The 17,098-nt window shown below is 42.7% G+C and overlaps 1 protein-coding gene across 3 annotated transcripts in view; it reads right to left on the bottom strand.

Annotated features, from left to right (window-relative positions):
* Positions 1-12,642, bottom strand: part of chaf1a (chromatin assembly factor 1, subunit A (p150)) — a 45,447-nt gene extending 32,805 nt beyond the window's left edge. For 2 of the 3 annotated variants that reach the window (XM_078555690.1, XM_078555691.1), the window contains exons 1-3: positions 12,332-12,642; positions 7,192-7,245; positions 3,311-4,140 (exon numbers count right to left, since the gene is read on the bottom strand). In XM_078555690.1, coding sequence (XP_078411816.1) covers positions 3,311-4,140; positions 7,192-7,245; positions 12,332-12,392 — 945 coding nt within the window. In that variant the 5' untranslated portion in view covers positions 12,393-12,642. Of the gene's footprint in view, positions 1-3,310; positions 4,141-7,191; positions 7,246-9,988; positions 10,008-12,331 lie in introns of those variants that run through there. The other variant, XM_078555692.1, reaches the window with a different exon arrangement.
* Between the last annotated feature and the right edge of the window lie 4,456 nt (positions 12,643-17,098).

The raw sequence follows: 17,098 nt of genomic DNA, 5'->3' as shown, positions 1-17,098 counted from the left end.
GGTAACTCAGCTGGTTGGTCAGATTATAAAGAACAGCAGTTAATCTGGAGAAAGAAATTAAGAGTACGAGAGGAAGCTAGCTAGAAATGTAAAAACAGATAGCAAGAATTTCTACAAGTATTTAAACAGAGAGAGTAGATAAAGTGAGTGTTGGTCCTTTAGAGTGAGAATGGAGAGTTAATAATAGATGAGGAATGGTGGATGAAATGAACAAATATTTTGCTTCAGTCTTCACTATAGAGGATGCAAAAAACATTCCAGTAATAGCTGTAAATCAGGAGGGGATGGGAGAGAGGAACTTGGTGAAGTTAGAATCACTAAGGAAGCGGTGCTGAGCAAACGGATGGAGTTGCAGGCTGACAAGTCTCCGGGTCCTTTTGAAATTCATCCTGGGGCCTAAAGAGGTGGCTAATGAGGTAGATGAATTGGTGTTAATTTTCCAAAATTCCCTAGATTCTGGAAAGGAGCAAATATAACCCCTCTATTCAAGAATGGAGGTAGAAAACAGGAAACTATAGGCCTGTTAGCTTGACAACTGTCACAGGGAAGGTGTTAGAATTGATCATTAGGGAGGTTATAGCTGGGCACTGAGAAAAACTCAAGGTAATAGAAAATAGTCAGCATGGTTTTATGAAAGGGAAATCATGTTTAACCAATTTATTAGAGTTCTTTGAAGGAGTAACATGTAGCATGCATACAGGAGAACCTGTAGACATTCTGTACTTGGATTTCCAGAGCACATTTGATAAGGTGCCACATCAAAGGTTATTGCAGAAAATAAATGCTCAGTGTAGGGGGTTACATATTAGCCTGGATAGGAGATTGGCTGGCTGGCAGAGAACAAAGCATGTAAGTGGGTCTTCGTCCAATTTGCAGGATGTGACTAGTGGAGTCTCGCAGGGGTCTGTACTGGGGTCTCAACTTTTAACAATTTACATCAATGACTTAGATGAGGAGAGCAAAGGTAGCTAGATTTGTAGATGACACAAAGATAGGTGGGAAAGTATGTTGTGAGGATAACAAAGAGTTTGCAGGATGTAGATAGATCGAGCGAGTGGACAAAGATCTGGCAGATGGAGTTTTAATGTGGGAAAATGTGAAGCTGTTCACTTTGGCAGGAAGAATAAAAAAAAAAGCAGAGCATTACTTAAAACAGAGAACGAATGCAGAATTCCAAGGTGCAGAGGGATCTAGATGTTCTCATGCACAAGTCCCAAAAAGTTAGTATGCAGGTACAGGGTGTAATCAAGAAAGCTAATAAAGGAATGCTATCCTTTATTACAAGAGGGAGGATGTTATGCTTTAGTTATACTGATTATATTGGTGAGACTGTATCTCAAATACAGTGTGCAGTTTTGGTCTCCTTATTTAAGGAAGGATGTAAATGCATTGGAGGCGGTTCAGGGGAGGTTTATTAGATCAATGCCTGGAATGAGCAGGTTGCTTTAGATGAGGAAAGGTTGGACAGGCTGGGCTTGTTTCCACTAGAGTTAAGAGTGAGGGGTGACTTGATTGAAGCATACAAGATCCTGAATGGTCTTGACAAGGTGGACATGGAAAGGATGTTTCCTCTTGAGTCCAGAACTAGAGGGCACTGTTTTAAAATTAGGGGTCACCCTTATAGGACAGAGATGAGGAGAATTTTTTCTCTGAGAGGGTTGTGCGACTTTGGAACTCTCTGCCTCAGAAGGCAGTGGAAGCGGGGGGTCACTGAATATTTTTAAAGCAGAGGTAGATTGATTCCCTTGCCTAACGACAAGAATCTAAAAGGTTACTGGGGCTAGATGGGAACGTGGAACTCAAAACACAAACAGATGAGCATGATCTTGTTGCATGGCAGAGCAGGCTCAAGGGGCCGAATGGCCTACTTCTGCTCCTATTCATATGTTCACAGTAAAGATAAAATAGGAGTCAGTTTCATATGTAGGTTGAGCTGCAATTCTGAACACCCCATTAGAGGAACATTAGAGTCCTGGAATGGGTACAATGAAGATTCACTCAAAAAAAATGCTATAATCGAAGAGATACTTGACAAATGTAGGCTTTTTTCCACAGAAGGTTAAGGGGTGTGGGAATAGAATCTTTGAGAAAGATTAAGTGCAAGTAGTAGATGGTTTCCTCTAGTTGTTGTGGATTGATGATGACCATTTGAAGAATGAAATCACAAGGATGTTTCTCCCCCCACACCCACCCCAGTGGTTATTAGATCAATAATCTCCTTATGAAATCTTTTCAAGTGACAATTATCTGAAACTATTTAATTAAAAAAGGGAACTGGACTAATATTTGTAAAGAAGCTGAAATAAAACAACAATTAAATATTGCTATGAAATTTTAAAGGATGGATACAGTAGAAGAGATGACAAAGGAGGAAAGGAGAGCTAGCAATAGTGAAGACGAAATTTTGTCTTTGAGGAATATGAACTCCGAGTTTGAGAAATATTTAAAACAGAATCCCTAAGGTGCCTTACTGGACAAGTTTTTGAGAGCCAAGCAGCTGGGAAGAAACCTATCCTAATTTCTCAAATTCAAACAATGCATTAAAGTCATACTTGTAAGCAATAGAAATATCTAGAGACTCAGTAAAAAAAAATGTTTATGGTAAAGAGTGGGTCCTTGCAGTCTGATAGTGACCCCACCCTTGTGGGTTAACCTAGGTTCCTGTTTTAGAAGCCGTCCAACCTGCTGTGCATTTAGAGCATTTTGCTTTTTCTCACTTACACGAGAAGGAGCACTACTGTGCCCAGTACAAGCCAGGCAGTTGGTCTAACTTTCATGAACACAATCCTTCTATCTCCGGAGGCAATCCAATCAAAAGCATTATACGCACGTGAGGTTCAGCAATTCACATTACACAAAATACTTTGCAGATTTCTATAACAAATAATGCAAGAGAATTGAAAATTCCATGCTGCTTAGAAAAGATATTTAAACATATTTTGTAGCCAACAACAACAGAATAATCAAGTGGCAACCTTGCCTACCTTAACTAGAGGACAACCCAAAGCAGAACAATTGTCAGATTAATTTGGATTGTGTCAAGAAATCCAAAATACATATGCAATTAAGTTAATAGGATATTACTGCACAACCCTCTTGTTTATAAAATGCTCTCTTCACACCATTAAGCAGCATTTTATCTTTGTTAAACAGCTTAAAATGATTTTTCCAAGCATGCTTAATTGTACTCCTAGATATTTCACTGTTCAAGTGGACGCGATACAAGTTCTCATTAACGTACCAGAGACACTAATGTTTCTTTTTCCCCACCCCCAAATTTCAAAATGTACAAAAATAATTTCATATCAACCTTGTTTCCAGGTGTTGAGAATGCAGATCTGGGACTTCGCTCATCCGCTGGAGACCTTGCTTCTGGTGAGCTATCAGTAGCTGAAATAGAACTTGATAAGGAACTGATGGGTGACTCGTTGCTTTCATTTGTAAATGACCCAGTTCCTTCCACTTGCACTATGCCCTTCTCTAAACTCCCAGTCCAGCATGACTTGTCAGCCATTATATCTTTTAACACCACTACTGGCACTCTGCCTTTGAACACACTGTTCACAATAGGGCTATCGCCTTCAATTTCTTGTCCTTGATTTGCTTTACTTTCCCTGCTACTCTGCCCAGGTGCTGAACTTTCAGAATTTACCTCTTGGCTTACACTAGGCTTCAGGCTATCCAACCAGTTACATTTTCTTTCAGAACCACCATTTTTGTTTCCTTTTGTTTTCTTACTCAGGTCTTTAGCAGAAGCCAGCATTTTTACATCTGTGGTGCCTACGCTGTCCAAGACTTCATTGCTAGAATCGCATGTTAAGTCAATTGTGGAATGGAGTTCATTACTGTGCATCTTAACCGTAGGATTATTCTTCTGAATGGAATGCAAGAAATCATCAAGAGGTCCTTTCCCATTAACAAGTTTGGAGGGAGCCAGATGCCCATCTACTGTTTCAGAACTTTCAGCTTGGCCGTCCAAGTTTATTTTGCAATCATTTTCAACATCTTCGACAGATGCAATCATTGTGACTGCAGTTAGTTGTGCCGGTGCACTGGTAGAAATTTTTGTCCGCTTAGTATCAGTAGCCTCTTCATTTCCTGGCTTTGGTACAGGGTTGAGACGTTTGAAAGGCAATCGTGCTGCAATATAAGCATAAACAAAGTTCCTTTGTTAAGTAGACTTCAAACCAAGCAGTTCACAACATATTAAACAAAAATAAACCAGGACTGCTTCTTCCAATTTCCTCCCCCACCTCCAATCCAGGGGTTAACTACTCATGCTCAACAATAGACCTCATGGCTACCAACAGCTGTCCAGAAATTCAAAAAACTGCTTCATTAGCTAGCCTGAGCAGTATTGTGGCAGACTACTGGCCACAAGGCCATCACATGGGCAGTTAATTTGTTTTTAATGACAGGGGCAATAATGCTGGTTTGGACACCAAAAAAAAACACCCTGCCCTTTTAGTGTAATCTTTAAAATAGTTAAGCAAGCAGAGGACAGCAATTTCAAAAAAATGCAGTTGACCTTGGTATTGTACTGGAGTGTCATTGAATATTATATCCTGGGGTTGGCTGTTTCTAATTAATATCAAACCAAATCATTATAAATCAAGGATCCAATTTTGAATGGATAAATGCCATATCATATGATGCATATATCCCAAAGGAAGCCAATAAGATAGACAGCTGAACAAGCTAAATAGAGCAGCTTAAAACAAATGGAATGTAGTGATAAGAAATGTAGTGCCAAGAACTCAGTTTCCTGGAGTCTCAAGTACAATTCATATATTACATAATGAAGAGATTGAAGTTTGCAGTTCCTGTAGTTTGCGGCATGTGTCAACTTTGAAGCCTCAAAATCCTTCCAAAAACGATGATCGACTTATGTTGGTGTTAGGTGGTCACCATTTTGAAGTGTGGTAAAAAGAAGTGGTATTTCAAATTAAGTCAATGCGAGATGTTTTATTGAATGAATTAATACGGCAAAGATACCTATAACCACAATCAAAACATTTTTAAAACTGTCAAAGTAATTGTCTTTGCACCTGACATCCAGAGTAACTTTGGCTATGGCATCATCATAAGGATCCCACTCTGGATCAGATTTGGTGCTCTTGGTTTCAATCATCTGTCCACAACAAATCATCTCTCTCCATCCAATGAAATAGATTTTTCACATTTTTTGAACAGTCTGACGAGTTTGTGCATTAATAATATCCCACGATTTGATGACTAAAGCACACAAAACATCAAGCATATTTCCACTTTCTGTGAAGGTCCTTTCCATTCCACAGTTTGGATGCTGGGCATATTGAAATTAATGGGCGTTCATCCATATTGCCGATCTGTACTTGTATTTTTTCCACTGTCTGGTGAATTACTGGTAGCTGGTAATTTTGGCAATGAGGTCTTTTGTTTGTCTGAGTGATCTTGGTCTTCTGTTAGACATTTTTGCTCCATAAAGCAGCTACACCAACTAGCTGTTGCTCTGAAATCCTTGCTGGACTCAAGATTTGCTTTGATCCAATTTTTTGACCCTGTGCATTTCTGGCGATCATATAACTGACGATTTGAGGACGCATTCTGATACATGCTTCTCAAGATCAGGCCAGTGGATCGTCCTGGTTCTCATGGTACATTTGGCCTTGGGTACCTTATTCAGGGTGGATTTCTGCTTCTTCCATTCTTACACCACTTTTTCACTTACACAGAATTCCCTCGCTGCAGCACAATTATTTGACAAGTTAGCAAACGTGCCCACTTTTAGCTTGTAACCAGTTTAATACTTCATTCTTTTTGCCTGAGGACCAATTCCTGTTCATCGGTCGCCATATGCAACTCTGCTCTGTGGGCATGTCTTAAACTTCCACACATCTTAGTAACATGGCTTCTGTCACCTGCTTGATCCCTCATGACTTATGAAGGCGAGTAAAGCATGCATTTCTGAGGTGATAAATTGAGGGTGGCTCAAAATAAAAGCATAGCATTATTTAGCAGAAAAGTGGGGCTGAATTCTACACACTCTCAGTCCAAACATGCATTTTGGTGCCAAAGAATGGGGTCAGCTTATCTGCCTGGTCAACTTATAACCCTCTGATCAATGGTAATTCTACCAACAATATGAATTTCTGAAGATTTACTGTCTCTTCATGAAAGTAGAAAATATAAGATTGATTAGCCTTGCAGAATTTCATTTATTTGGACACCAAAACTGTTCTTCACATACCCTGCAGTTACATCCCACGTTCCTACAGGCAACATCACAACATCACAAAATGCAGCTGAATTTTTCTTAACATATTGGGAGAAAAAAATCCTCAAGAGTTTTAGACATGTACATACAGAAATATTAAGCTCATGTTTCTAAGCAACAACAAAGTCCTGCAAGGATAACATTTAATTAATCACTGTCTCCCAATCCATTATTACTTTTCCCCTCAGACAGATTCATGCTGCTCTGCAGCTCCATTGCACTTTAGTATTTCACCAGAAGTTACCATTCTTCACACGTGTGAGCTTCAACTGAGTATCAAATGGTTAAGAGACCACTGGAACATCACAGCTGAGTACGATAATGCCTTCAATTGGTGCCCACACAAGCAGTTTTTAATCACACTGGATAGTTGTGACATGTAGGAACACAGCATGATGGTGGCCAATTGTAGTAATCTCAACTCTGTCCTGCCAATGATTAAAAATGTCAAGATTTTCAAATATTGAATCATAAAAATTAGATGAAGTCATGTCCAGTTACACTTGGTTCCATTTAGTGCTCTTGCCATTTTGACCGTGTCTCCTGCAGAGGCAACTTGCTTTCCATAAAAAGCAATGGCCCTTAATATCAGCAGTGCGTCTCTGCATATAAAAACTAATTTACAGCTAGTGTAAAAACACAAGAGATTTTCATGGTAACGAGGCTTGGGGGCAGGGTGGGGAGAGGAAGAAATAGAAAGCCAAAAACTAGAATTCCAAACAAAGCATCAGTTTGGCAAGGGATTTCATTTCAGAAAATCATTCAAGTGTGCAACTGGATGAAAGAATAGGGGTAAAGTTCAATCATGGGAGACATTAATGGTCTCTATCTTGGCTGAAACATAGCTCAAGGTTTAGAAGCCTGAAAGGACCATGTTGTGACCCATTATATCACAATCAAGAATTGCAACATATTGATACCCAAGAACTAGTTACCTTGGACCAGTTTCTTTGCTGGAGTGACTGCTTTCAACTTGCATTCCTCCATTACTGCAAAGAAAATAAATAAGTTATTCACACAAAAACAAACTTTTTTTCTTTATAAATAAAATGTCACTCAAATGTCCTACAGCACGTCCTAAATTATTCACCCCTCATATTATTTGTAATTCTATCAAAAGCAAAAGCTGTATACCATTGATTAAAGTATCCCAAAAATGAAACCCCAGATTTTGCTAGGGAAATGTGTGCAGACTAAAAATTTATATTTAAAAAAATGTACAATTTTTATACAATTCTTATAGATCCCATACATCATGCAAAAAAAAATAAGACGACCACATTGCCAGCTGCACTTGAACTGCTAATTCAAAGTAATTTTATTGCCTTGTTAGCAATTGTTGTTCCACATATAGTTTTCATCTTAGCTGCAACGTTTGCCTAAACTCTAAAGTAATGTATAGGCATACATGGGTGAAATTGCAAGCACTTTGGTAGGAAGAATAGAGGCATAGACTATTTTCTAAATGGGGAGAGAATTCAGAAATCTGGAGTGCAAAGGAACTTGGGAGTCCTAGTCCAGGATTCTCTTAAGGTTAACTTGCAGGTTAAGTTGGTAGTTAGGAAGGCAACTGCAATGTTGGCATTTATTTCAAGAGGACTAGAATATAAAAGTAGGGATGTGCTGCTGAGACTTTATAAGGCTCTGGTCAGACCACATTTAGAATATTGAGAACAATTTTGGGCCCCGTATCTCAGGAAGGATGTGCTGGCCCTGGAGAGGGTCCAGAGGAGGTTCACGAGAATGATCCCAGGAATGAAAGGCTTAACATATGAGGAACGTTTGAGGACTCTGGGTCTATACTCGATGGAGTTTAGAAGGATGAGGGGGATCTGATTGAAACTTACAGAATACTGAAAGGCCTGGATAGAGTGGACGTGGGGAAGATGTTTCCATTAGTAGGAGAGACTAGGACCTGAGGGCACAGCCTCAGAGTAAAGGGAAGACCTTTTAGAACAGAGATGAGGAGAAACTTCTTTAGCCAGAGAGTGGTGAATCTATGGAATTCATTGCCACAGAAGGCTGCGGAGGCCAGGTCATTGAGTGTATTTAAGACCGAGATAGATAGGTTCTTGATTGGTGAGGGGATCAAAGGTTACAGGGAGAAGGCGGGAGAATGGGGTTGAGAAACTTATCAGCCATGATTGAATGGCGGAGCAGACTCAATGGGCCGAATGGCCTAATGTCTGCTCCTATGTCTTATGGGTGAAATTGCAAGTTATCAGAATACTGTCCACCAGTAATAATTCATATTCATTGGATGTGTTTAAAAAACTGAATTAACAAAGAACATAGTATGGAAATTTAGCGCAAAAGATCATCTCAACTCAACTGAATAGCTTTGAACTAAGAATAGACTGGATAAAGCTCAGAAAGCAAATATTTCACCACGAATAAATGTTGAAAATTGATAATGGACAAAAGAAATGTTTTATAATATACTGCACAAAGGAGTGCTGCGCCACCCTGTCCAGATTCAATAAGCTAGTGGCGGAATCACTAGAATTGACTGCACACTACATGTCCTACAGTGACAAGAAAGTAGTACAGCAAGGCTCCTGTTGAGTGCTGCCCCCTAACTTCTACTGGAAAGTTCAGATGCGGTTATCAAGTAAACAAAATACACCTTGGGTGTAATGTCCCTCATTGCTGAGTAACTGCTATCACTTTCCCCATTCAAAGATGAATAGGCAGCAACTGGAATGATGCCAGAAACTGTCAAACTGCAACCTGGTATGAGCAGTATATGAAATTTACTACATGGTAATTTTCTTGTTCAGTGGCAGACTCTTCACTCTACAGTAAAGGCTGCAAGTATGCAGCCTACTCATACATTTGCCAATTTAGCTCTGAAGCCCATAAGAACATAAAATAGGAGACAATACTGCCCCTCGAGCATCCTCTGCCATTCATGGCTGATTGCTGGCCAACTTCACTTTCTCACCCAATCCCTCAATTCCTTGTGAGGTCAAAAATATGTATCTCGGCCTTAAATATATTTGATGATGGAGCATCCACAACCTTCTGAGGTAGAGAATTCCAAAGATTCACAACCCAAGTTGAGAAATGTCTTCTCATCTCAGTTATAGATGATCAGCCCCTTATCCTGACACTGTGCCCCTGGGTTCTAGATTCCCCAGCCAGGGGAAGCAATCTTAGTGTCGACCTCTACTCCAAGTCCCAACACAAAGTACGCATAAACAACTTGAAGAAAAGCAGCAGGGCCTCTACTCAGCACTTTCAAGGCATTAATTTATTTGGTGTAACCCAAATCACATAGAATAGAATATTTGAACTCAACCCTGTCTGGAGTGATAGCAAAGGGATTTTTACTACAGAGGTCCCACAAATCTCAGCTATTTCACCAATATTTATTGCAATGACATCCACTCAACATTGATAAACATTGATGAAAGATTATGGCCAATGTGGCAATGTACATAATATAAAAGTACTATTAACTGGAGAATCAAGCCTAGGATTTCAGTTTTAACAATGGCTTTTGTAAATCCTCAATTGAGTGTAAATCATGAATCTTTTCAGCCTAGTGACTTTAAAAACTATCCTGCTGTGTACAATAGTAAGGGTAACACAAGCACAAAAGCCCCTTGAAACTTTGTGAAGCATAATCTGAGATGTCACATATAGTAATGTTTTGGGCTTGGCCACTCAACTTCACAAGACAAAAATGCAATTCAGCAATATAAAATTCTACCAAAACAATTGACCTACTTCAGAGGTTACCTCCAAGGAATGCAATGATATTGCGGGAATTGCTCAACTTCTGGCAGCCCAGAAAACATTTCAAAAGTTTTTAGAGTTAAGATTGGACCCAGACGTCTCCAGTTGATCTGTGGTTCATTACGACAAAGGTCAGTCAGTTCTTTGAGAATCCCCAGCATACCATGAAAGGGAGGCTAAATATCAAAAGTACGCTATCCAGGTTGTCAGGTAAACAGTAAAAAAGGGGTGGAGTGGGGAGGGGAGAAATACCCTAAGCAATACATCACCAATAAATAATTCTTATCAATAAATTACTTTATCCTGGGTGAACAATGGGACAGTATCCCCTAATACACCAGTGCTACCATCAAATTCAAAAGTGCATCCCAATGAGAAGTTTTAAATCTCAGCTGACTAGTAAAAGAAAGCACCAATTAATGGAAACTTACAGGGGGCAAGGGGGGGGTGTGAAGCTTCAATAGTTCATAAGTGGTTTGAGAGAGTGAAAATAGATCTAAAAGACAAGTTAGTCTTGTCAAAACAAAAACAGAATTACCTGGAAAAACTCAGCAGGTCTGGCAGCATCGGTGGAGAAGCATCCGCAGTAGTTTTTTGTTTTTAGTCTTGTCAAAATCTGACAGATTAACAGAGCTATTGACACAAGTATCCCTTCTCAAGTACCTCCATTAAAATCTATAACATTCTTCTAAATTAGTTTCACACACATAGGGCTTATGGAGGATAGCAAAATGATAATTCTATCAATCAAGCCGTAAACACTTTCTCTGCATCTGTAAGCTAATGTGTTAACATTCAGCTGGTATACTTGTCCGTTACTTTATTAACTTCTTCTAGAAATAGGTATTCAACTTCCAAAACACAACTATCCGTGTAGTAGCAACAGCCTTGCAACCCAGAACAAATTAATTATGCCACAAAATGGTTTATTGCTACAATTTCTGGAGTCTCCATCTTGAATAACATTGTTGTGAGGAAAGCATCAAGCAGTTCTATGCAGGGATTTTTGAGGAAGACAGTGGTATGCATAATCTTCCTACAGCAAATTTGAGACAGCCACCTAGGATGGCATGTGATCACCAAAAAAAAACTTTACTCAGCGCTATTCCACAATTATCTGCTGAAATACACCATGTTAAAACCACGCGAGGCAGCTGTCATTTAGGAATTACAATTTTGTTGTTGTTGCTACATTCACTCTTTCCTCCCCTACCAAAGCATACATCACAGCCTCCAACTCTAAATCTAGCGCAAGTCTTGGAAACAAGTCACCAACTAAACATACACCTCTTTCAACTGAGAAAGTACACAACAAACTTCAAAATAACCAGTGATGACTTTCATAAAACACACTATTGCAATTGTGGAGTCACTAGAATCTCGTCACCTTATGAAACGGATCACACTGATGTTACTCAATGAACAAGTATTCACAAAGGGTTCAGATCCTCCCAATGAATAGCTGCACGTATTTGAAAGCAATGCAGTAGCATGCATATTCATATACTATGGATTTATTCTACAAAAACGTTCAATTTTGACAATCGCTTTGCACAGATCAATTCCATTTCTTGTAAAATGTGAAACCATCTTTTTAATGCATTGAATTCCCACGTATAGTGTTAAGGCGGAAAATTATTAGAAGCACTGATTTCACTTAATTCAAACAGAACGAGGGAGGGGGAAGAAACAAAGAGTCCCGCACTAATTGTAGGGGAATGGGGGGGCTTGAGAGAAAGAGAAAGAAAGGTGAGATATGGACAAAAAAAATTGGATTACAGAACTGAACAAAATAAGGTTTGTTTACAAGCCCCACAGGGAAGTCAGCTCCAAAATAAACTCCAAAAAAGTGATCAAAAGCTTCAGAACTACACCTGAAATAATATTGAGTAGGATTTACACCGATTACATAAAAATGTCAAAAGATGGATGTTTATATTTGAAGTATAAACATCTCTAAGCGATTGATCTGCCCTGCCTGGGTATAGCTCCATTTAATTCGGGACTCGGCTTCTCCCGCCTTTCAGCAGCTGAGTGAAGGGGATCGGGGCCACAGGCAACAAACTTCCTGTCAGCGCCTTAAAATGAAGTTTAATTTAAAAGAAAATGCCTTGGAGATTGAAGTGAGAGTTTATTCCAGTTTGCCCCCTCTCCAAAGCCACTTTCCACTCTCAGATCCAACCCCCCCCCCCCCCCCCCCAATGCACCCCCTCCCCTCCATCTCCCGGTCTGTCAGGATGTATTAGCTGCCTTGTCAATCCAGAGCCGGCTGCCCTCACTTTAGCCGGGGCCTTGTGGCCAGTTCCGAGCCTCCCACAGCACTCACTCACTCACCTCGGTTCCCTCTCAGTGCGGCCGCCTGCTCCTGCTGTCCTGGGCTCGGGACCTGCAGCATCTTTCCCCCCCACCTCCGCCTCAGTCCCCACCCCCCCCCCCCAAGCCCAGGTCAGGCCCGGTACCACCGGCTCTCTTGTATGAGATAGGCTGAGGTAGGCAGCTGTGGACGGGCCGCACGGCGCTGCTTCCCCTGCTGCCTGGCCTCCCTCCCGACCGCCGCTCCCGCTCCTTCCCCTCCCCCCAGTCGCCAGCCGCTCGTATTTGGCGGGAACCCACACGAGCCGGCATCACCTCCACCCTCATTGGCTGCCTCGCGTCACGTGCCCCCAACTTCACAATAACAGCCGCTCGTTAAAGCTATTTTAAAACATAATTTCTCACAAAAGGCTTTCCCTGAAGGCAAAAGATTCAAATAGGGTTTTAAAAAATAAATTCAACAGGTCACCCTGTTCAATCCGCCCCCATCTTCCCGATTGGTCACTGGGGCGAGGGCTGCTTGACAGCTGGTTTGACCAATCGGTTGGTCGGACGGAAATGATTGACAGGTTTACTGGACCTTTTTCAGGACTGACACCAAAGCAGGAGAGCCTGGAGTAAGCTGAATGTTGGGTTCTTACTCTCGTTGGAGCTTTGAAACTAACTGTATATAACATTTAATTAAATCAGCAATATCTTGAGAAATATTGCACTTTTTTTTATTTAAAAAAAGCCTTGAGGAGGAACCTAAAATCAAAAAGTAGTTGGGGATTGCAACAATTAGAGTAGGAGAAAACCACAAAATTTACCCCAACTGTGATTCTGTAATTAATAATCCTGTGTTTCTTTTCCAAATAATAATTCATCTAAAATAAAAAAGATTAAATGCTAGAAACACTCAGCAGGTCAGGCAGCATATGTAGAGAATTAATGTTTCACGTTGAGACCTTTGCATCAGAACTCATCCAGTTTGGTTTTCAACCATGACGTCTTTCTGTTCTACCACCATCATCGTTAATCGGTTGTAAAGTTACAATATCCCTTTACTTGAAAAAAAGTTGCATAAACTTCCTATTTTCTGTTAACACCCTTAATATTAAATTGTGTCCCTATTTCTCAATTCTTGTACAAACAGAAGAGCATTGCTGGATCCAATTTTTTCATATCTCTGAAAATCTTAAAAGCCTGCAGAAAATCTCAAAACCCTCATTCTCCTCGTTGCCAGAAGTAAAGCCCAGAGCTACTAATCCTTTCTCAAGACTCTCCCTCCTAAGTCAAGGTATCAGCCTTGCAAGCCTTATGGATTACATCTTTCCTGTAAAACAGAGACCAAAAACTGAATGCAGCGCTTCAGAAATAGCTTCAGTATAAGCTGGCACAACTTTACCATCACCTCCTTAGACTTATGCCACGTCCTTAGTTATACATCCTAACATTTTAATTTGCTTTCACCACCTGCAAATGCTGAACTGACCATTTTAATGACCTAACCACCTAACCTCTCTTTCCTGGTCTGTTAGTGTAAGTTTAATTTGTAATGCATATTCCCGCTGCTTTGATCTAATCTTGGTACTCTACACTTATCTGTGTGAAACTCCGGGAAGAATCATCCTAGATTTCAACTAAGTGCAGTAGTGGGTGGGTAAAACAACGTTTTACCTGCCGGCCGCAAAGGCAGATTTTCATGCCATATCATCCCAAACCTGCCATTTACTTATGCATTCCCGGGAAACACATCATTTCCATGGTGGGCGGGCTCTCATTCGCCCACCACGCCATCACCTCACCGCTTCATTACGCCGGTTGGCATATTTAAAGTCCAGCTGTTCACACACATCTCAGTGCTTCCAACCCACGAGTAGTGCAGGGAAGATGTCCACGAAAGGCAAAAAGACTGCAGCCCCCAAGTTTAATGACGCATCATTGGAATGCCATTTGGATGCCGTGGAAGCCTGCTGTGATGTCCTCTAACCCCACTCTGGCCACAGGATGGGCAGCAGCATCAGCAATATGGCATGGCAGGAGGTGGCAGCGGTGGCCAGTGCCAATGTTGCACAGAAGAGGTTGGTCATCCAATGCAGATAGTGGATGAATGATCTCATCCATGCAGCCAGGGTATGGCAACCATCTCGTCACTCTAAGCTCACACACTCAAACCCATCACACATTCACTGGCATCTCACTCACTGCCAGCTCAAGGGACATCGCCACCCATTCTCACACACATACCCTCACATGTCCATCTGGCCTCATCTCCTCTGGAGACTGCCTCCTCAGTCCTCACCATCTTGAGATCTTGAGGCCACTTGCACAGTTCAATATGTGTCCCCACACACATCCTGGGTATCCCCCCTTCCCCAGTACAGCTCTTGTTGTGCAGCCTCTTCCCTTGCCTGAGGCCACTTCACCCCCCTTCCCTAAGTAAGACCTTTCCCTGCAGCCATTGAAAAGCCACCCACACATGGCTGATCTATTAGGTAGAGACCTACACGTGAGGCCCCTAAATGTGATGTGGTGCTGACTGTGAAGCCTGGCGCTGATGAATGCGTGTGCTGACCGAAGCAAAGTAGGCAAACAAACCTTGAAGTCCCGAGAGAAGTGCAACCCGCCAGGTACATGTCACTTACGTGCTATTGTGAAACATGTCACCGTGTATTCCCACTGATGTGGATGGACAATCCAGCAGTGGGGGTTGAGTCCAGCGGGCTGGCCTTATAGTGATATGCTGATGTATTACAATGAGGTTCCCGACCTCCAATGGCAGGAAATGCAACCTGCCATTGGTGGGCTGAGCGGACAATCGCAAACTGGTTTCATGCCATTGTGAAACTGATCGCGCCATATTGTCCACTCACGCCACTGAACATGCCTGACGCCAGCAGGCACAGAAAATCCCAGCCTCCAACAGTATCTTCTCAGCCCAGTGACCTAGAATGTCCAGAACCCTTTGGAGTATTGCTGCAGCAGCCAATTAGGCATCAAACACAAACTTTAGAAAAGAACTTGCATTTATATGGCAATGATTGCTAATCATTGGTGGAGCCCAGGGTGGCATTGTGCAGGATGAGGAGGTTGACAAGGTTAGTCCTCAGTGGATGTGTTCTCAATGAGAGAGGAGGGGCAATTGGAGTTGTTGCTCATAAGGCAGCAACAGGTGTTTCCATGGGCCATTCAGAGGGTAGTTGTGGGTTTATTCAAGAGTGATTCAAGTTGAGTAAATAGTCAGGGCGTCAGCTGAACATCTTATCTGAAAGATGGCACTTCTGCCAATGCAGGACTCCCTCAGTATGACATTGAAGTGTTAACCTAGATTATGTGCTCAAGTCTCTGAAGTGGGACTTAAACTGGCAGGGCGGAAATTTCCAAGCCTGCTGGTGGCGGGCGTAATAGGTGGCATGCGTGGAAAATATGGCAGGACCTGCTTCACCACAGCATGAAGGCAGGTCATGATCTGCCCAGCCCACTGATGGCGGGCCGCATTTCCTGTCATCAGTCGGTGGGGAGCTAATTCTAATACATTAGTATATAATTAAAAGGCCATCCCGCCAGGCTCTTGGAACCCTGCCATATCGTCCGTCCATGTCAGCAGGAATGCATGCTGATGTGTTTCACAACAGTACGCAGGCAACGTGCACTTGGTGGCCTTCACTTTGGGGGAACTGAGGTGAGTGAGCAGCAGCGTTCTCCACAGCTCGCCCGTTGTTTACAGGCCTAAGGAGCGCCAGGGGAGTGGGGAAAACTGATGCCTGGCCCCACAGGTGACTGCTGAGGGGTGGAGGTGTCCGGGGGCAAGTGCTGGCCAGCCTCGGAGGCGACTGCTGAGGGGAGGGAGATGATGATGTGTTGCCTTGGCGCTGCATCCCACACACAGGTGGGAGGCAGGGTAGGTGAGGGAAGTGGCCACACATTAGGGACACCTGTATAAACTGACCATGCCTCAGCAACTAAGACAGATCACGCGCAGCCACAGTGATATGATTGGGGTCAGGCTCCTAGTTTGTCTGCCCATGGAAGCAACGCGGAGGCACCAAAGGGCCAGCAAGCGCTCCATACCTTACCCCACCCCCAACCCCTTGCCCCCCACCACTGCCCCCAGCACAGGCTTCAAATCCGCCACTACTTTAATGGACCGCGGAGCAGTTGGACTGCACACATTGTACAATGTCCTCGCCAACGCTGGCCATGTAGCAGTCACTGCTGGAGGTGCTCACAGCCCCTTGCAATCTCAACATCCTGGTTTGGACCACTGTCCCCCATGTCGCAGGTTGACAGGGCAGCCATGCAGCGCACTCATCTCTGACCATCCAAAGGGTGACCAACACTCATCGGGAAGCGTTAAGGGGCGGTCACACAGGGCCAGTAAAGGTGCTAAGTACAGTCATGATAATCACGTCTCTCTCTCTTTCACGCTGCAGGAAGACCACATCAGGATCATGGATCCTGGTGATCTAGCTGTATGCCTAATGGCCTACAGAGACCGTAGAAGACGAAGGAGAGAGGGACTGAGGCACCCAGCCGTGCAAAGGCAGGAGCAGCAACCTCATGAAGAAGGGGCAGCAGGGGCTCCGACACACGCTACCCAGGAGCGACAGCGAGCTGTGGCTGGTTGGCGCCTAGCGACACCCAGAGGCTATAGACACCGCCTGCAATTGCTGCAGATGACTGAAAACCAGTGTCACCAACGGACGACTGCACGGACCTGGTGGCTCACATCTGCCACTTATTGCAGGACTTGGCGCCAAAGGGACACGGAGGGCATCAACTGCCAGTGGCTGTGAAAGTGACTGC

The sequence above is a fragment of the Cetorhinus maximus genome, chromosome 13 (assembly GCF_964194155.1).
Source record: "Cetorhinus maximus chromosome 13, sCetMax3.hap1.1, whole genome shotgun sequence".
In the NCBI taxonomy this organism is placed as follows: Eukaryota; Metazoa; Chordata; class Chondrichthyes; order Lamniformes; family Cetorhinidae; genus Cetorhinus; species Cetorhinus maximus.
This window is presented reverse-complemented; position numbering and strand designations above follow the sequence as displayed.